Genomic DNA, 21994 nt, shown 5'->3' with positions numbered 1-21994 from the left:
GTAAGTGCCCGACCCCACTCCGTCCAAAGTTTTAGAGCTGGCTGTGTAAATGCCTTACGGCGAGTCTTCAAGCCTTTGCGCCGTCCCTCCTCTTCAATTGTGGTACGAAACCTTCTCTCCCAATTAAAGTACGAAGTCATGTAGTCTGTGGTGCAAGAGAAAAACTAAGATCTTAATTACTAAAAACACATTTCTGTGACTTAATATAATTAAAAAACTATAGATTTATGCAGAAATAATAAGAATTGAAGCAAAATGTAGGGTAACGAGACCTCTAAATCTTTAGCTAGGATGGGCTCTGAGATCACCTTCTTTGGCCCGGAGCTTGTTCTGCAACTCCCTTCTGCAGCCACCAAAACCACGGTGAGCAAATGGGTTACTCTAACCTACAAACGAGCTTGGCAGGCTGAGAGAGGCTGCAGATGGACAAAACTGATGTCACCTCTCATGTCCGACAGACTGTCGAAGTTCCTCCTGTCACTAATCAGAGGGGACTGTAGGAGGTTGCTCGGACTGATGACGGGCCACTTTCTATGGCCAAAGAACATGGAAAAGGTGGGCCTCTCAGACAGTGTACTCTGTCCAGCTTGTGAAGAGGAGTATGAGGCCGCGGGCCACTTTCTGTGCGTCTTCCCCGCCTTCGCTTGATTCAGGTTTGATGTCTTTGTCACTGATCTGTTAAGAAGCGATCACCTTGGCTCCTTGGCACCACAAGATCTACTCAGATTTCTTCGGAGGTCGGGTAGATTTAAAGAAAATTTATAAGGGAATCCAAGTGTAGTACAATGGACTTAATTATGTCTGAGTGCTGTACTTGCTAGTTGTCCCGACAAAAAAAATACGGATTTGATTCAAATTTTTGTTGGTAATGAAATCCATAAATGTATGGTTCTAACGAAAAACATTTGGACGTGGCTGAAAACATACTCAAAGTTGTAAACCTTTTCGCAGAAAAATGAGCTATAGTTTAAAAAAAAATTATTTAAATCGAATAACAAATAAATAAATTGCTAAACCTTGTCAATAAGTGCCTGTGCGGTAGTGATTTGGCACACTGCATTTAAGTTGTATTACGCTAGGGCCGCAGAAACCTACCAGTCTTACACCCGCCGGATTCTAGACACGTCTTCAAATGCAAGCTACCAACCTCGTCCTCACTTTTTTAGCCGCAACTGTGCAAATGTAGTTATGAGTAGAAAGTGTGCATGAAGAATTCACTGAGTGAGGTGGTTAGCTGGCTTAGGTGCCGGTGTTGGCTGCTTGTTTGACAGCGCCAATTTGTTGCCAATTCATGACACATACACACACACATTCAATATAGATATACACACTCATATATGAGTGCATTGGAAGGGTGTGTAGGTGTTAGTGTTTCCTCCACTTGTTTGTCTGTCCAGTTCTACTGCGAAATTGCTTGTTTGCCCGTTTGTTGCAGCGCTGCACCGACTCGCACGTGGCATTGGCTTTTTTCTGGTGGCAGTGCTACAGTTTTTTTGCGCCCAAGTTGTAGCTTTATTTTTGTTTTTTTTTAATTCACTTCGCTACAAAAATGCATTTTTCTAGATTTGTTTCATTTTTCAAAGTCTGTCGTAGTTTTGGCCACTTTTTCAATTTCTTATTTTTCATCATTTCACTGAAATGTTCACAGCTGTGTGTCGCTATTCTTTGTTGGAGGGGCGTAAGTACTCATGTAAATAATTGCTTTGACGACCCTAACGATGCTACAAATTCTGCGCTGGAGCGCACCAAATCAATTTGTCTGTACGTTGAAAGTAAAAGTAAAAACAAAAAAAAAACAAAATTGGCATTTTGGCGCAAACAAAAATGAAAGTGAAGTTACTGTGAGCTTTTATGTCGCACATGGCTTAAAAAAATTTCGCTTTGAAAGTTAGTGAAAATAAATTTTGCATAAATTATCAACCAAATTAAATGGTAAATAAGAAAGAAAATACGTCCAAAAAATACTTAGCATAAATTAGCAACAACAATTGCGCTGAATGTTAGGCTTTCATTGATTTTGTTTGCATAAAAATTAGCAGCTTGGCTTCTTGAGGCACTAAGCTATGCTTTGCGTAACAGCAAAAACAAATTCAAATTTTAGCTCAAAATTTCTTCTTCGCTACTTTTACTTGCGATTTTGAATAAAAGCACCGCCGTATGCGATGTTCGCAGTCAAAACCGTTATCTTCGTTACACCAAAGTAGCGAAAAACTCGATTAGTAGTTCCGATCAGTATTTCATATCCAGAAGCACGCCATAGCTATGCACTTCACCGCCTTTCTATCAGCCAGTCTTATCGCCGCTAGCTTAGCTGCTTTGGCGTACATCCCTGCCGCTGCCGCTGCTGATTTGCAATCCGATTTACGTGATTTCCAAGCGCTGATACCGCGGCGCCGCGTCGGTTACATTGCCGCCCGTCATTACATAGTTGATGCGCGTTTCCGCAATGCTTTGGCATTTATACGCAGCTCAGAATTCCCGGCCACTTGGCAGCAGATACGGAATACGAGCGAATTTGCAGAGCTTGTCGGATTTATGCAACGCCATGGTGGCGGTATTGAGAGTGGTTTCGACATTACCACCATCATTGATCGCATACCAAATCAGGTGCGTGCCTTCAATATTCCGTCGAAGGTGCCGGTGAGTATGATGTTCGAGCGCACAGTGTCCAATTTTCTCAGCGACGTGGTGCGTGAGTTGCCGCGTGCACGTTTTGCCAGTTTAATGGCACGCAAGGTGCAGGAGGGCGGTGAATTTGCGCAGCTCTACAAAGCTGTGCGTAGTCCGGAATTCAAGGAGTTGTTGCAGCGCACAAAGGTGAGTGGAAGCGTGCCAGAGTTGAAGTGTCTATATACACTTGTGCTCGCATAATTAAGTCACTTTATCTTTTCACAATATTTGCAATATTTTCCTGCTAAACTTTTTTTCCAAAATTTTTTTTTGTTAAAATTTGTAACATAAAAATTTTCGAGGGGTGCCTTTTATATGTCGGGATTAGAGAACACAAACAAATTTTAATCATCGAAAATCACTTTATTGTTTTTCAAAATATTCTCCATGAAGATCTATACACTTTTGCATGCGTTTGAACCAATTGTCGAACCACTTTTGCCACTCTGAATGAGGTACCTCCAAAACGTGCATTCTGAATGCGGCAACCGCTTCTTCAGGTGTCGAAAAACGTTGACCTCTCAGTTTGTTTTTTATGTACGGGAATAAAAAGAAGTAATTCGGTGCCAAGTCAGGACTATACGGCGGATGACCCATTAATTCGATGTTTTGGGTGCTCAAAAATGCAGTTGTTTGAGCCGATGTGTGAGAGCTCGCATTGTCCTGGTGAAGAGCGCTCCGTCTTTGGCGATTGGTTTTCCCAATTTCTTGGAAGACAACTGGCAAACAAATGGTTGTGTACCACTCAGAATTTACTGTTCTGCGTTGTTCTAGTGGTACGGTTGCGACATGTCCAGTTTTTCCGAAAAAACAGGCGACCATTTGCTTGGAAGTGCTTCGTGCGCGAACAACTTTTGTTGGATTTGGCTCATCTTAAAACACCCATACAGTCGACTGCTGTTTACTTTCGAGCTCATACGCGTAAATCCATGATTCATCACCTGTCACGATGTCATGGACGTATTTCGAAGCCCCGCGATCGTATTTTTTGAGCATTTCCTTCGACCAATCGACACGAGCCTTTTTTTGAGCGATTGACAAATTGTGTGGGATCCAACGCGAACAAATAACAAATTTTTTTGACAGTCAAATTTTTATGCAATATTGAATGTATGCTGGTCCCACTAATGCCTAAGATTGTCTTAATCTCACGATAGGTCACATGACGATCTTGCAATATCAGTTCGCGCACAGCATCAATGGTTTTCGGAACAACAACTGATTTTGGACGACCTTCACGAAATTCGTCTTGAAGTGAACTACGACCACAATTGAATTCACCATACCATCGATAAACACTGGTCCTTGATGGAGTAATGTTGCTGAGTTAATCCACGTCGAAAGTTGTAAAAAATAATCGCACGAAAATGTTCACGATTTAATTCCATTTTTGGACCGAGATGAATCTTTTAAGTTACTGAGTACGTAAAAGCCAAAAAATGTCAAACTTTGCGAAACAGCTGTCAGTTGCCAGATTGCAAAACCAGGGTTGCTGAATCCAGCCAAATAAAAGGCACCCCTCGTATAAATCAAAGTTCTAAGCTTTGTACAAAATTCTACAAAACTCAAAAATTTACCATTAAAACTATCAACTTTTTTCAGTACTTAAAAAAATTCTGGGTACGCAGATTTATAGCAAATTCAATATTAGTAAAAAGTGCAGTTCCTAGTGGCTTAAAATTCTATTTTTTTTCACTAGATGTGGTTCATTTCTTTACACATAGAAATCTTCCGAGCATGTGTTTCATATGCCAGAAAATTCTTAAAATTGTATGCTAATTAGAATATTTGAAAAACCATGTCGCTCTTTGAGCGTCTTCAGCCTTACACTTTATGTCAAATTCATAATCTAGACTTTGAGTACAAAAATTGGGGAATTATGCATGAAAAGTGTAGATGTGCAAAAAGATGTATGGATACTGACAGGCAGACGGAAAAGGACAAACACTCAGAGTTGCACAGCGGCCTTTAGTTACTACACCAGCTACAAACTAGCGCTCCGCTTTCCTCCATAAAAAAGAAGAAAACTCCTTCTAAAGTTTCGGATATTTTAAATGTGGTTAAAGCATTGAAATAGTAGACCTTGGTAAAATAAAACCCACTGATTTGTCTACACAGAATAGATCGTTTTGGGCAAGATTTCGTTCTCATCCCACAAAACTCTAAGTGAAGTGCATTTCATCCGCTTCTATTCAGTTAGAGCTGCAACGGAGCTGTTGTTCTTCCACAGTTCTGGTCATGATCACTCACTTCCCAGTGCTATATCAAATCAACGATTAGACTTTATATACCCTTTCGCCCATTTTAACTATCGGCGAAACCGTTTGTGATTGTAGCTCTTTCCACCTACTGTTAGACAAGCTTAGTTGGAGTTGATATCTGAATCCTTGTGGAACTCAAAGTCCTTTTCTGCTTTTTAGAAATACAAAACCAAGCCTATAACTTAAAACAATATTAGTCGCGACTCAGTTCTAAGTTAAGTCTATTTCCTATACCTGTACTTATATTGTAGCCACAAGCATCCCTCGATACACAAAAATAAACGATGAATAGTTTAACACCCATAGGTAGGTAGGTAGGTTAGATGGCAAAAATTCCACAGGTACACTTCAAGTAGCACTTAAGAGCCGTTTTAATACCATAATGTGGACCACTACCTGCGAAAAAATTCGGGAAGAGAAAACCATCTACAATCATCCAGTGCTGTAGATGTAATGGAAGAGAGGAAAGAGATCTAGGCTGGAGAGTTTCCTCAAGCCATCCCCAAAGGGCACGCTATGGAATCTCAAGCGCCTAGCTGCCAGAGCCGGCAGAAAGTGCTCAACAGTCTCTTTCTCTACAGGATCCCCACAGCTTCTGCAATAGGGGTTGTACAGAATTCCAAGCCTCTCCCCATTAGTATCGATCACTCAGTGACAAGTGAACACCGCAATGAGTTTGGAAATTCAATGACGGGGAGTTCCCATCACTTTAAGCGTTCTGTTTCTATCTTATTGAGGCCATAGTGTTTTTGAAATAGCACACGATTAGACAGGCCTCCATCTGTCTTGCGCTTTTTTTAGACAGGAATTGAGCAGTTTCCCTTTAGCAACGGTCAAGAGGACACCGATGTCTGAGAACGGCACAACTGAAACCGGTTCTGTCGACCCCTTTCTGGCAAGTTCCGTACTTGACATTTTTTTAGATAGTTCACAGCATAAATACTCAGAAGGGTTCAGCAAATAGTACTGCTTTTCCCTTCCCATTTCTTTACTTTCCTATCAAAGTATTCGGTTGAGCCGTTTTACGAATTCACAGTGCATTATCGAAGAAAAAGTCTACTCTTTTCACCGTCCCAACACCCGTGATCCAGAAGTACTTTGGGAACCCATTTTTTATCAACACCGCTATCAGTTGCAGTTGGTGCAAAGTCCGGAGAATATGGCGTATGCTGAAGGACCTTCCATTCGAGCTCTTGGAGTGCGGCTTCGATGACTTGTGCAACATGTGGCCTGGCGTTGTCATGAAGGAGTATGGTTTGACCGTGTCGATCAGGTCTTTTCAGTCGAATATTATCATTCACGCGGTATATGTAGTTGTAGCGAGTTCCCTGTTGACCGTGGCACTCTTTTCAAGCATTTCCCACCATTTCTCATCTCCCGTGACGATTCGGTAAAAAAAAGCATTGTTTGTGTCTGCGTGTTACTTCTTGGCGGGCGAGATGCTGAGAAGCAATTTGAAGGCGACTTTCTTTGTTTTTTTTTGTTGAGCTCGTAAGGCATCCAGGCTCCTAATTTTTCGGTAAATGCCATTGAGTGAAGGTGACTGGGAATCGTTTTATTATCGCAGTTAATTTTTCCCGCCAACTCCCAAATGGTTTCACGATGGTTCCTCTTCAAAGTAATTTGAGACGTTCTTCATCGCTGTGAGACGACGTTAAAGTCCCCATTTTTGAACTTTGCAAAGCATTTCTGTGCTGTCGACTCTTCTGTAACACCTTCCCCATACACGTCGCAAATATCCTGATCTGCTTCGGCAGCTTTTTGAAAGGCAAAGAAGATCAGGTGTCGAAAACGCTGTTTTTTGCCTCCTGGCTATTCCATTTCTAAGCCTCAAAGCTAATAAAAAATTAAATAACTCAAAAATACAATTAACATAGTTTCGTAGAGCAGAAAAAGTTGTATGGAATGAATACTTACCCTTTGCCAAACAGCAAACAAATCCTTGTAAAACAAAAGAAAATATAAAACCACTTCGAACTTATTACCCAACCCAATAGTTCAGAAATCCAATTTGCGTACTCAAATCTGAAACACAGCTTAGTAAGAAAATTCAAATATATTCTTAATTATAATTTTTCTGCAAGTACTCCTGTTTTCTTCATCATTCACTCGATAAGTTTATTTGTTTCTCTACTCTTTACAGAAATCTCCCAGCTTGGCAGCGCCAATACGTAAGCTTAATCAAAATTTCATTGACGTGGATAACCTAATATCAATTGGCTTTAATGTACTGAGCTGGGGTCCATAGTGCGCTGCCATTTTATAGATTTTAGTGTTAATATTCAAAAATTTAAAATTATTATTATACTTTTTTAACATTTATTTAATTATATTAGTTTTTAAGGCATTTCTTTGTAGACGTCAAACAAATAAAAAATAATCACCTGTTTTCCATTTTTTAAAAACGCATAAAAAATTAATTATTTGTTCTTTCTGCTCAGTTAAATGCAATGAAAGTATAGCCAAAGTGGTAAAAATTTAATATTTAAGCAAATCTACTTTTAGGCGCAGATAAGGTAATGTGCATACATAAAAAATTTAAGAACAAAGAAGTTTGAAGGTACTTAAATGAAATATTTATTTCATGATGTTTATAACACCTTTGCGCCGAAAATTTCGCTTTCCCTTTTGCATTTACGTTCATGAAATTTGTTTGCCGTTTTATTTTGGTTACTCTTCAGCCGTCCAAGAATGCCGCACTGCAACCCTAATATATTTATAGGCAAAGAAGGTAGAGCGCACACAGGAGCGGTGATAATAAAGCAAAGTAAAAAACAATAAAATAATACAGCATTTCACAGCTTTTTAGAAGCCCCACCCCAACCAAATAGGTCTGAGACGGTCGAGCGGACAAGTGGATATGAGAAACAACAGCGAAAATTACCTTAAGAGGTTTTTAACATTGTCAACAAAAGCAAAAAAAAAAATAAAAAATAAGGAACGGACATGAAAAGAAAAAAAAACAAGAACGATGCCGCGCGAGGGTCTCATGGCACATTTAAAATGCCCAAAAATATGGCAGGAGTAACAGCGCAAGCGGGCGGCCTTACTTTATGTTATTAGGCGTGCATTTGTATCGGAAAAATACACTTTTCTTATGACGGCAAAAAGTAAACGACGCTGAAAAACAAGCTCTCTTACTGAGAAAAAATCATCAAATATGCCATACTTTGTTGGGCGAAAACAAGCGGCGTGCAAAAATTCAGAGTGTGCCTTAAGAAGATTTATATACACACACACATACAAAATAATAAGGCCGCCCTGCTCAACCTCGCGTGGCTTAGTGGTTAATCTTGAAAGCGGGCAACATTTCATTGCACATTCTGTGAAAAATGTAACGGGAAACGATCGCTTAAAGAGTTCATTGAAATGGAATGTAAAAATTTAGAAAAAATAGTTACACAGTAAATAAAAAATATTAGCTAAGCATTATAAGGAAGCAAATTTGTCGAATAATGTCAAAATCGTGGGAAGAGCACATTTGAGCTTTGCAAAATGTTGACGCCATTTCTCACAAAATTATTATTGCAAATTAATTTATGACTAAGAACTCTGCAAACATCATCGAACAGCTGTTATATATACCAGTAATAAATCCATTCTACTTTTTCTCCCTTCTAAACTCAGATTGCCATTACGAGGCATCGCTTTTTTTGTTTTGTTTTTTTGGTAGGTGAGGTAGGGTTCAAAATGCCTTCGCACTTACAGCGACCGACGTCTAATACGTCGTGTGGTGTGGCTACTACAACGATCCCTCCTCTTCTACTAGGAGGACACACTTCCCGGAACTACTTTCTATATTACTTCGAGAGGGCCCAGAACGGAATCCATAAAGGAGCAATTCTATTCACCAACGTCAGGGTCCACCATATTTGTAGTCAGCTTTCATGCTATAGGCTCGTCTTGCCGCACAGATAGAGGGCTTCGCTTTATTGCACTGTGTCGAGGTCAATCCTTTTCTTTCGTAGTACTTTCTCGATGTATTTCGTTACCGCGTGCCAGCTGTCCTCGCGTTCGAGCATTTTGCTGATTATGATGCTCCGTGTGATATCGCCAATCTGCTCCCTGAGAGTATTTCTTTCCGTAAGCCACCTGTTACAACTAAAAAACGTGTATTCAGCGCCATCGCTCACGCCTCGCAGAATACAGGGTTGCCCATATTCGACGGACCCGACGGATTTCGATGACTCTTTGGGCCCATTCCAATCGACGAGGCTTGTCCGCAGGCAACAATCTTTGCGTCAATTGAATCTTATGGGAATAAATGCAAATCAATGCGCATAATTCGTTGTAAAGTGGTCCGAGCAATGCCCAACTGCTGAGAATGGCGATTTTGGGATGCCTTTGGCGACGCCTTGGTCGGTTTTGATTTGGCCTCTTTGGATTAGAAAGAGCATCACCAGTCGAAAACCTTTCGTAAAAACGTTTAATGGTGTTCTTGGAAGGCGCACTTTTGACATTATTTAATTTTTTATACGCACGCTGAGTTTTCACAATTGTCTTCTTTTGTTGAATGTAAATTTCAACAATTTGGGAGCGTTCGCGTGGCATGTACTGTTCCATGGTAAAAATCTGCTTGGACTGACGCTTCTAACGCAATATGTCATTAAGCGATCTGACGTCTTTGTCAAAAGATACAGGGTTGTCAGATGGGTCCGTCGAATATTGGCAACCCTGTATGCCCTAGGAATCGGTTATCTTGCCCATGCAGAATAGGTATCTCCGGAAGTACCTGTGGGCCGAGAGGAGCTGAATTAAGAATTAGTTCACTTCCCCGAAGTTCGTTTGGACCCATTTTTCAATTGATGGAATGAGTTTCGCCGTCCATCTGCCACTCGGTTCAGTGTCCCATCGGCTTTGCCAGCGCAGCATTGCCTGCCATCTCCGTTCTGAGCAGTTTATGATGACGTGTTTCTTCTTGGAGTCCCAAGCATCCATTCGTTCCCGCACCATGAGGTGGACAGGTATCTGCCCGCTGATTACCAAAATTGCTGCGCCTGAGACAGTGCGGTAGGCTAAGGCAAATCTGAGAGCCACTGTTCGTTGCACAGCCGCCAGTGCTTTGCGCTTGGCTTTGCAGTTTAGCACAAATTCCACATACTTTGCTGCCGTACAGGAGAATTAATTGAACAATTAGCTTTCTTTTGTGATATATAAGTGAGTTCTTGTCTAGGTCTGTAGTCGATTATGAAGAGTGCTGAAATTTTTTTGATGATTTGACTATTTGTTGGTGCACATTAGGGCGGATCGATTCAAAAATCGCACATTGCTCTATGAAAATCGTATTCTAGGGATCAAAATAAGAAACTTTGCCGAAGGAACCATACCTCTAAAACGAATCCTGATGTCCCCCAATTTGGGTCGAACCAAAAATCCCACTTTGACCTATTTAGAGTGCTCCAATCGAGTCCAAATGTATGACCGACCCCCACTAACTTTTGACGGCCGATCCACCCATGCCAGTGGCACACCCCGTGGAACTCCCCTGGGGGGTTCCCCATACAATCTTTTCAAAATATCACCATTTTTGGCCTTTACGTGAGAAAAGAAACTAAAAAGTTCGACCCAAATTGGGGGATATCAGATTTCGTTTTAGAGGTTCCTTCGTCAAAGTTTCTTATTTTGATCCCTAGAATTTGATTTTCACAGAGCAATGGACGATTTTTTTGCCTTCACACAAATCGGAAGGAATTTAGGCGGCGATAAATAAAATTTGAATGCGTAATAAATATTTTTTATTTCCTGTACCAATTCCCAACACTTTTTTGACAGAATATCCGTTTTTATGTTTGTATGCATGTAAGTGCTACGAATATTATTGCAATACTCGCAAGCGCACACAAAGTTTTTCCAGTGTCCCTTTGCTCACTTTCTTCTCGTCAAAGTACGTTCAACGTAGGAAACGCGTTTATTGAGCCGGAGCCGCCTGGCTCGATTGCTTTTGCGACGTGATGCGCTTCCGCAGCCAAGTGAAATTAGCCAAGTGTAAAAGTTTTTTTTTTCATATTTCACATTCACTTCACATCGTAGGAAGCATTCACCATAGAAACTGCCTACAAAGCCAATCGGCAAACTTGCCGCCCACCCACGGTTGTGCCTCAATCCAACCGTAACCGGTTCTGCTACCCATACCTACTTATTTGTGCTGTGACGGGTTAAAAAGCAAAATATGCTTTTAGGCATTTACCACTTTCGCACAAAATATAAATTATATTATAAATTATGAAAGTCGTGTGCCGAAATTTACAAGATTTTTTGTATTCTCGCATTGCCGTACACAATTTTTGGCACTTCATTTTATTTGCCTTTCCCGCCATTTCTCTTTGGATAATTCCGAAATAGAAAGTATGCCCCGCACCGGAGATAAATTATTGATTTTTATGCCAGCTATAAAAATGCCGAACCTATGGCTATCCACCGCAGCGGTCTGCTTTTTGATGGTTGCTTTAATGTTTCCCCTGAATTGAATTACACCTGAAATGAATTTGAAAGTAATGGCCGCTACGGTAGGCAGTTACATCTTGAGAGTTAACCCAAATAAATTTCTTTTAACTGCATGTTTATGCCGAGCTGCTCGCTGAGGTGGTGTGAAGCATTAGGGAAATTGGATTTTTTGCCTATAGAAGTACTGATTTTGTTTTAAAGTACTTTTAAGCAAATTTTTAATTTTAAAATACATAATTTTTGTATTATAAATAATATTTGCATTAATTTTATGATATGTTTACGATGCTTAATATCAATTAAAACTTCTTCTTCTTCTTAATTGGCGCTATAACCGCTTACGCGATTTTGGCCGAGTTTAACAAAGCGCGCCCGTCGTTTCTTTCTCGTGCTAACCGGCGCCAATTGGGCACACCAAGCGAAGCCAAGTCCTTCTCCACCTGACCTTTCCAACGCAGTGGAGGTCTTCCTCTTCCTCTGCTAACACCAGCTGGTACCCCATCGAATGCAAAGGTTCAAAAATCTTACACAGAATCTTTCTCTCATCGTCCAAGCTTCTGCGCCATACGTTAGGACGGGTATGATGAGAGTCTTGTAAAGTGTTAGTTTTGTAGTCGAGAGAGGACTTTACTATTCAGTTGCCTACTTGGTCTAAAGTAGGTCTTGTTGGCAAGACAGATTCTACGTTGGATTAAAATTAGTATTTGTTAAAAATAAACGCAAAATCTATTTCACCTAAAGAGCCGATTTTTCTGACAAAGTTTGGTTTGTCCAAGCATGCGAACATTCACTGGACATCAAAAATGGTAAAAAATCTTCCCTATGTGTAGGTGCTGTGGGACAATATTTATTTATTTATTTAATTATTCAGTTATTAAGTCTGCAGAAGTGGTTTTTACAGGCTAATTACACAGTACAACAAAATGAAAAAAAAATATTGAATCTCTTGGCTCCTTTAGCATTTTTCTGATAGGTTATGGAAAATATGGAGGCACATATTTTACTAATAGTTATATCAGTAGCTTTTTTTCGTTTCATGCGACCTGATAAAGCAATAAGGAGACTCTCATTTTATTAAATATTTGTATCAAAAATTGTCTTCCTTTTATGTAACCAGTAAACTGCAACTGTACCTAAACTTTCCAGTTTGCGTTTTATAGGAAATTCTGAGTTCCTATTGCAAAATCTATACCTGAAATCAATCAGAAACGTTTTAATTATTTACAAGGTGTGTTGGTATCTGTTTCGTTATAGTCCACATCTCGAAATTCGACGCCGCAAATGGAAATGGATCGGTCACACACTTCGAAAGCCATATGGTGATATCACTAGAGCAGCCCTGGATTGGAACCCCCAAGGCAGCCGCAGACCTGGCAGACCATCTAACACGTGGAGGCGACTAGTAGAAACAGAAGTGCAACAAGCAGGCCGCTCCTGGCGGCAAATAAAATTCCTAGCTTCTAATAGATTTAACTTTAACTTGTTCATTGAGGCCCTTTGTTCCACCTAGGAACCACGGGAAAATATATATATATACAAGGTGTGTTAATAAAAATATGGCGAATTTTGTGTTTTTTTTTTTAAATTATTTATTTATTCATTAATATCTATTTTGTCCCTTTCAAAGTAATCCTCATGAGATATTATGGACATGTGCCAACGTTTTTTCCAATCTTCGACGGTGGCTGTGACATCATTAGAGTGTTTTTTTTTTGGCCAAAAAGTCGCGCACAAGCAACGATGTGTGAGCAGGGGCGTTATCGTGATGCATGAGCCAATTTTTGTTCTTCCACAAATCCGAGCGTTTCTGGCGGATTTCTTCGCGCTATACCCTGTGCGCACAACTTGCAGGTAATACTCCTTATTTTTACCCTGTGGCAAGAACTCATGATGAACAACGCCCCTGCAATCGAAGAAAACGGTAAGCAAAACTTTTACATCCGATTGAACTTGGCGCGCTTTTTTCGGTCTTGGTTGGCATCTTCCATTGAGATGATTTAGCTTTGGCTTCCGCGTCAAAACCGTAAACCCACGATTCGTCACCAGTTATGAGCCTCTGGAGCAAATTTGGGTGGTCGCGGACAGAGTACAACATCGCATTAGCAATGTTCATGCGATGCTGCGAAATTGAGCAGTTTTGGTACGAATTTTGCGGCGACCCGTCTATGCTCAAATCATTGAAAAAAATCGGAAAGCACGAGCCAATCGATATGTCTAGGTCCTCAGCAATTTCTCTAACGGTGATTCGACGATTGGCCAACACCATTTTCTTCACTTCATCAAATTTTTCGTCTGTTGTTGAAGTGCTCGGGTGTCCGGCACGCTGGTACGCTTTTCGTCCTTCACATCGTTCACATCTTCTCGGCCTTCTGAGAACATTTAACACCGATAAATGTTGCTTTGGTCCAAAGTAGCTTCTCCGTATGACACAATCAACATTCGGAATGCATCCGCGCACTTAATTTCGTTTTTCACACAAAATTTTATTAAGGTTCTTTGACCCATCTTTTTGAATAGGTAAAAATCGAAGACGAGCCGAAATACGTGCAAGCAAAGCAGCTGCCAACAATTAGCTGAACATTCAAAATAGCCGAACTCATCGGCATGAGTGAGAGATATGAGTACCAACATATCGCCACAAAAAAATCGAAATTCGAATATACGTAGCCTGCAAAAATTCAAAATTCGCGATACTTTTTGAACACACCTCGTATGTATGTATATAATTGGCGCGTGCACCCTTCTTGGGTGCTTCACCGAGCTCATCCTTTCACAAATGTAGGGACCTTCATTTTTAGCCGACTCCGTACGTCAGATATTTTTATGAGGAGGTTTTTCATGGCAGAAATACACTCGGGGGTTTGCCATTGCCTGCCGAGGGGCGACCGCTATTAGAAAAATGTTTTTCTTAATTTTGGTGCTTCACCGAGGTTCGACGTTCTCTCTGTGAATTCCGAATGGTAGTCACGCACCAAGCCATGCGGTTACGGCGGCCGCCGTTTGATTAATTATTTTATTTATTTATTTTAGAAGGTATAAACAATCTTGCTTTCTTGGATTCATAATCCCAGGTATTAAAACTTTTATGTCATAAATATTTTCTTTTTTCGTTAACTCGGATAGTAAATTTCTCAATTAATTATTTTATTTATTTAATTTACGGAATATAAAAAAAGTGTTTATTGGTTTTACAATCCCAGAGATTAAAATATTTTTTTCATTTTGTTACACTAAATTAAAGGTAAAAAAAAAAATACTTTTTAATTTTTTGAATTTTTCTGACTCTCGGACAATATTATCCTTATATTATCCTTAGATTTTTAGGTGTTGACGTGCATCAAATTATTTGGTTTAATTTTTCGTTGCTAGTGGTATTGTCAAATAGTTTTCATATAGCCCTTTGCACTGTTTTCAGTGTTGTTGTAACAGAATAAAACAATCCCCTCTTATAGGACATACATGCTTTGAATAAAAAAAAATTATGATAATATAGTAAAGAAGCTGCATAGGACAGTTATTTTCTTACATTACATACTAAAAACTGTTAGTATTAATAGCACCAGAGAAATAACACCTCTTTTAACATTAACATAACATTTTTATGTAATGTTCACTAGCATAGCACTGCAAAGTCAACATAACAAGAGCGCTTCTGCGCAAAGCTCCGAAGCAAAAACTCTTCCCACCTTGAGTTTGGCAGAACGAAACCAGTATTTTTCAATCTCCGTGCAGTTCTATGAATCCAATGCGCTCGTGAAAGGAATTCTATTACGTCCGCAGTGGCACAAAAGTCGCAGCATCCTACAACTGCTAAGAACATATTGAACGCCCAACTGGCGCGGCTACAGTTGAACATAGAAAATTGCGAAAAAAATGGTAATGGTTTGCACAATGCCAGTAGCAAAATGGCTGTGATATGCATTTACAGCAAATTATCACTTGATTTATCGCAAATTATCGGCGCACATAAATCTAAGATGCCCACAGTATCGACAAATGTTGCGTGTGGTGTGGGAAAAGTTTGCTGCTTGCGGCCTGTATAATGACTCCCTTTAGTGCATTCAAATGCATGATTGATATCGCAACAATGAACGATACAATTTTCCAAAGGATTTATAAGTGGTATATAATTGCACATCCCCCAAAATGTGGAGAAACCGAACTCTGGAAATGTTTTGCATTGGTTTAAGCAACAGAGCGAAATTCATATGAAATTAAACGAAATTGGAAAGCAGTAAAATAGTTAATTTTTGGCCAGAAGGAATCACCACTCAAAAGCAGTTATTTTTTGCCTGCACGTGTAACTGTTGTACTTTTACCAAATCTGCTCGATTCAAGTAATATAAATGGCAGTGCCTAAAGGGAATGGCTTGCTTCAATAGTAACACTGGGATACTAAATACTGAAAAGGACGGCTAGCAGCAATCGGAACAAAAATGCGGGCCAGCTCAACTGAAATTAGCAGCAACAGTTGCTGTTCGCGATGAAATATTGTTTGAGTATTGGATATGGAAAAATTAGTATTGAATGGCTGCTGTAGAGGAAGCTGACAATTGCCACTTGATGTTGTCTAGACCAGAGTTCAACTAAAATGAAAGCGAATAAAAATTAAATTTAAGAGCAGAGGATGGAAGAGCTGAAAAAAAAATTAGTAACACAAAATGAAAAAAAATTGAGTACACAAATTAAAACACAAAAAATGTATGGAAAAAATCAGTCCCTGAAATAAGTTCGACATATTTTTTAAATTATAAATAATAAAATATAAATTAAATAAATTATAATTATAAATAAATTTAATTATAAATATAAATAAAACATCCCACTGAGTGAATAAATTTTAATGTATGTTCTGAGCTTTATTTTATTTATTTTTGAGTGTAGTTGCCACCATATTTTAAATATGTAAATTTTAGATTGAAAGTTTTGAAAAGTAATTAAAATATCATATTAAATGTACAGTCTATGTCAAAAGAAAAGATCCGGTTTTTTTCTTGCAACTTCAAAATATATTTCGTTCCGCTTTTTGCTGCGTAATAGGCCCACTCAATGCTAACTCAGGTTAGTATCGTAACAGACAATCGCAACAGACAGCCAGAAAATTCCCCACTTGACTATCTCTTCTTCTCTCAGCTGGCATGCCCGAGCACATTTCTCATGTCCTGCGTGCCGCCGCCGAAGAAGAAGCCAGATGTCAACGAGTCCGGAAAACAATTGTTAATATGAGGAATGTCACTTTGCTACAGAAAGAAAGGTAACTTACAGAAGGTTCGAAAACAGGGGCGCTTTTCTGTAAGAATAAATTGCATACTGGTAGCTGACCTTCAGAGCTCACTTCAGTTTCGGCGGGAATACTTTTTAAATTTGCTGAATAGGGCCAACTGTGTATGATACAGAGTCCTCTCTAACTGTTCCGCTAACCAACAACAATCCCCGTGAACAGGCGGTCTGTCGGTTGAGCTATTAAAACATGGCGGCTAAAGGCTGAAAAGTGTATGCATCAGATCCTATGCAAGAATTGGAATTCAATTGTGCTCTGCCAAGTTCATATGACAGCTGATCCTGCAATTTGTGCCAACTACCAAAAATATATTTTAAATATCGCGTACGAGGTTCTATCGAGCATAATATGTGAAATAATTAAGCCTACCATCAGTGTCGTTAGAAAATTAACAATTGACCAAATATTCACGATACGTCAAATTTTGCCCAATTGACGCCGGTTAGCACGAGAAAGAAACGATAATAGTTGGCAACTGACTTTCAGTAATTTTTATTTATTTAAATATTTATTATAACCATTTTTCCGATTATATTTGGGACCTTTGGTAAACTGAAGCAAATCGTTAGATTTTCCGACAGTAGGTCGACATATTTTTAAAAGTCGTACTTAAGGTCCGATTTGGCCACAATTCAAAATATTGATGGCTATAAGAAGAAACCAATATTTCTGGTCGATTTTACTAGTAATTATATACAAATTTAGGCCAGGCATAATACAATTACTATATTTCTTTTCGTAAAAAATCGTATTATAAATATGATTGGAATTTGGTTTTTTTTTTTTCAGAAATGTATTGATGAATTATGTATGGCAGTGTATGGCAGCACTCCCTTTAAAAGAGCTATTCTTGGAGATAAAGGGTCTTAAAGGGATTGCGCTATCGAGAGATGATTAACGATTTTCTATGGCCGGAATTGGATGATATTGATCTGGACAACGTTTATTTTCAACAAGACGAAGCTACGTGCCACACAAGCAACGAAATCATTGATCCTTTACGGGAAAATTTTCCGGATCTTGTTATCTCTCGCAAAGGTGGTCACAATTGGCCACCGAGATCTTGTGATTAATCACTTTGTGACTTTTTTCTTTGGAACCACGAGAAAGAGATGGTCTACGCCAACAGCCCAGGGTCAATTCAAGATCTCAAAGATGGAATTCGTGAGGCTATCGAGGACATAGGGCAGCCACTTTGCAATTCGGTTATGAAAAGGATATTGTCCTGTAAACGTGGTCGTGGTGGTCATTTGCCTGATGTTATTTTCCACTATTAACGGCATACCTTAAAAAATAGCATTTTTCTTTGAATATCAAACGAATACCTCTGTTTGGAAAATCTTATTACAGTAAATCCTCAATTAGAGTAAGTCGAATATGGCGTTCTATTTTCTAACTTTTACTAAAAAAAATTGCCAGTTTCTTTCTCTTTACCTTACACCAAAAAACAACCAACACCAGCTGGAACGTCAACTTACATCACAAATTTTGCTGAATCTTATAGTTGACTACTTTCCTGTGCATCTCCTAGACTCCCGTTTTGCCCCTACAGTCTATTTTCAAAATATTTTGCCATTTAAGCTTTATTTCGATGTGTTGATTCGTCACCGTAATTTGCTTTATTCCCTCACAATTGCCATTTTCCATTGTTCCGCCTCACTTTGTTTTTATTGTTTTTAATTACTTTGGTGTGGCAGGGATTTACCACGGATTATTACCACAAAAAGCAGTCCATAAAGTGGGACAAATAAAATTAACAAATATTTGTGTTTATGACTGCTATTACTTACTTGTAAGCAGACTTTCGCTTATCCTGCAGATGTTTACGCCGGCTGGGGCCATTACTCCGTTATCGATGTTTGAGTGACTGTTGGACGGACTGTGCGCGTATGTGTATCCGTGTACGTGGCAGTATTGTGCGTGTAGCTAATAATTTACCAGTATAATTGGCGAGCGAAAACTTTCGCAATTATCTTGTTGATTAGCGAATTACTGCGTGTTGACATTTCTATTTTTGGTGAGTATAAGTAATTTTGCAAAGTGGTTTATATTATTAATAATTCATGTTGCTTTTCGCTTTATCTTTCGAAGTACGAAATTAAGTGCTAAGTTGCAAGCCATTGTTCAAGTTCTACAACATATTTGTTAATTGCTTTTTAGTAAGAGTATTTATATCATTTTAATAAAAAGCGGATTTGTTTGATATAACTCAAAACGGCCACTTTAATAATTTACGACTTTTTAATGCCAAACGAGGTGCAGTCTAAGTACCGCTCTGGCGTGTGACTTCTTTAATGTGATGACAAAAATATAGGGTGGGCCATGTAAAACTTGCTTTTTGAACCGGCTATAAAAAAACTAATCAATATTTTTTCAAACCTTTTTTTGTATTTTGAAGACTGAACATTGCCATTTATGAATGAAAAATTATATCGTTCGAATGACTGCCACAACTGGCTTTACAGTAGGCCATTCGATCAACCCAATTTTTAAACACATTTTCGATTGTTTGCGCTCCAATTTCATGAATGGGAACTTCAATTTCGTTTTTAAAGCATCAATCGTCTCTGGATGGTTCGCATAGGATTTGTCCTTAAGGGCTCCCCACAAAAAATAGTCCAACGGGCTTAAATCACAGCTCCGAGGCGGCCAATTAATATCGGAATTTCGGCTGATTTTTCGGTTTTCAAAAACGGTAGCCAAAAGTTCGAGTGTAACTTTGGCAGTGTGACAAGTTGCATCGTCCTGTTGAAACCAAATGTCGTCCATTTCGTTGAGCATGTCACGGTAACGCTCGCCATGTACTGTAACCGCGGCTCCTCGCTCATTTTCGAAAAAAAATGGCCCGATGATGCCGCCAGACCAAAAACCGCACCAAACAGTGACTCGTTGTAGATGCATTTGCTTCACTACAGTAACGTGTGGATTTTGTGAGCCCCAAATCCGACAATTTTGCTTATTGACGTAACCGCCGATGTGAAAATCAGAAAAGAAGAAGAAGACTCACCACTTTGGAAATAGGTTTTCAATATTTCCCAATTTTGTTAAAGCGTACAGCGTTCCATTTCGTAAATGTCAAACCTTTAAGTAAATTATGAACACATTTGACATGCCATTTGTGTTACCATTCTCAAAAAAATAGGTGGTTCAAAAAGCAAATGCTATATGGCCCACCCTGTATTATAGATGGTTTCTTTCTTTATAGGGGTTGTCAAAACCTCGTATGCTACACAGAAGAAAAATAGCAATGTTAAATTCTTGGAGCAAAACTTTCTTCCAGGAAAATTTGCTTTAATACTTTCCGACAAGAGAAACTATGTGGAGCAATTCCGCGGCACATTTTATACAACGCCTAGAGCTGTAATTCTCAGCTCATTTATCAGTTTAATGCTACACAATTGCGCCTTACAACGGCTGTCATTGTGACAAATTAAAAATGCACGCGCCGCTTATTATCTGCACACATTTGCCTGCCCGCCAATACTTACAAGTATAATCATGTGCGCATACATGCGGCTGACAGATTCATAAGTTATTTTGGAGAAAAAAAACGCGCTCAAACTGAAGATTATATAAAACACACACACACATATATGTTTTTACAAAGCCTTGCGCAGGCACAACAAATGAAGTAAGCTGAGCGGGAAATAAAGCCATGCAAGCGTGGCGCTTCCAAAAGCGAATGTGGCAGCAGCTCAGGCGGCGGATGCCATTGGTAGTTGCTGACCACAATGCAGACGAAACACGTAAACGCAATAAAGCAATAAATTGCCAAATTTAACGCACTATTGTGTGCGGTAATTTGCTGCAGCTGGACGGAAGCGCTGAAGGGGCGGAAAGCTGCGCACCAAGGCGACATTGCATGGATGTGTTGTAAGGGTTGATTACATTACAACAAAAAAAGAAGAATTAAAAAATAAATGTATCAAAGTATAAAACAAAAACAACAAATAAGAAACAAGCAATGAGCAACATAAATACAAAATGCCTCGAGAATGAATGTCGGCCTGCGTATGCAATTTTTGCATTAATGCACACAGAGCTTGCAATAAAAAGCGAATCATAACCGCCAGCGTGTGTATGTATTATATATGTGTGTATGTATATATACCCGCGTTTTTGTCCCCAGTGAATGGCTGCACAAAAATCACCACATTTGTCAACGTCATTTGATTGATGCAGCGAGGCGTGCAAAGAGCCACTGTCCGAATGGCCATTGGTGCACATACATACATACATATATTTACATACATACGTGCGTTTGTGTGTATTTAATGTATGGAATGAAGGCTCACCAGCCGCATCACGCTGATGAATCATGCTGATAATGATGGTGATGGTGCTGGTGACGCTGTTGATGAGGCCCATACAAACATATCTGAGTGCGGAAATGCGTGAGCAGCCCAAAGGGCAACAAGCCGCCAGCCTGTTATTGTATGTAAATACACGTATAAATGTATGCGTGATTGCTGAGTGAATTTTTTGGTCCATTTTGTTATCTGTACTTAAGCGTTTTTCAAATTCTCAGTATTCCACAAAAATTTAAATTGTATTTGAGAAAAAGTGTTTAACTCCAGGGCGTATGAGTAATTTTAATGCCGCTGCATATGAGCAATGAGAGCAATGAGCAGAAGACGCCTGAGCGATTCTACGTCAAGTGATCCAAGTATTTCGGACAGGATAGTAAATTTTTCTGAGATTGGTTTTTGTATAGGCTTGAGCTCAATATGATGAGATGTGGAAAATTTTTGAAAAGAAAATTACAATAATAGTTTTGAGATTTATTAAATGTTCTGAAGTGAACATTTGTTTTGAAGTGAAAATTTTTTTTTTAATTTTTTATAACAAAATATATATTTAAAAATAATGCTGAGTAGCTTACATTGCTTTGAAAATTTATTTCAAATATACGAAATTTATTTCAAATAGACACTCAACACTTTTGCGCTTTACTAAGCGATAAATTCAAAGGTTTGTTAGATTTCTTAAGGAACGTTTTCATTTAGCATTGAATTTCGGTTTCAAATGCATTCAATTAATAATGCCAAATATGCGAATACCACTTGAGAGCTACATACTTACTATGCTGAATATTTTGCTCAAACTTTCCATCTGTTTTAGATCCTTTTCTAAGTAATGAGCTCCTTCTGGCATCGCTATGGACCCAACCGCTATGGACTGCAAGTCAACCAGTTCTACCTAACCTAACCTCACTTAAATCCTTCTTTTAATTCCAAATATGCGTCTATCTTTGGTATGTTATTCTAGAAAAGATATCTAATCAGTGTTCCGTTCGAATCGGTATTCTTTCGGCTATGATTTATAAAAGTTCAAGTGC

At 39.0% G+C, this 21994-nt stretch overlaps 1 protein-coding gene across 1 annotated transcript; it reads left to right on the top strand.

The window, feature by feature from the left end:
- Positions 1-2262: 2262 nt before the first annotated feature.
- Positions 2263-7179, top strand: LOC129243995 (uncharacterized). The gene is made up of 2 exons (XM_054881544.1): positions 2263-2817; positions 7075-7179. Exons 1-2 carry the CDS (start codon positions 2263-2265, stop codon positions 7177-7179), a joined length of 660 nt encoding a protein of 219 aa, XP_054737519.1.
- The last annotated feature ends 14815 nt before the right edge of the window (positions 7180-21994 follow it).

The sequence above is a fragment of the Anastrepha obliqua genome, chromosome 4 (genome assembly GCF_027943255.1).
Source record: "Anastrepha obliqua isolate idAnaObli1 chromosome 4, idAnaObli1_1.0, whole genome shotgun sequence".
NCBI classification, from domain to species: domain Eukaryota; kingdom Metazoa; phylum Arthropoda; class Insecta; order Diptera; family Tephritidae; genus Anastrepha; species Anastrepha obliqua.
Note: the sequence above shows the minus strand (reverse complement) of the source record. Positions and strands in the feature narration are given on the sequence as shown.

Excerpts from the sequence above, each read along its gene's own strand:
- LOC129243995 (XM_054881544.1), top strand. The coding sequence starts at position 2,263 with ATGCACTTCACCGCCTTTCTATCAGCCAGTCTTATCGCCGCTAGCTTA. Across the intron at positions 2,818-7,074 it reads AGTTGTTGCAGCGCACAAAG|AAATCTCCCAGCTTGGCAGC; the intron begins GTGAGTGGAAGC and ends TACTCTTTACAG.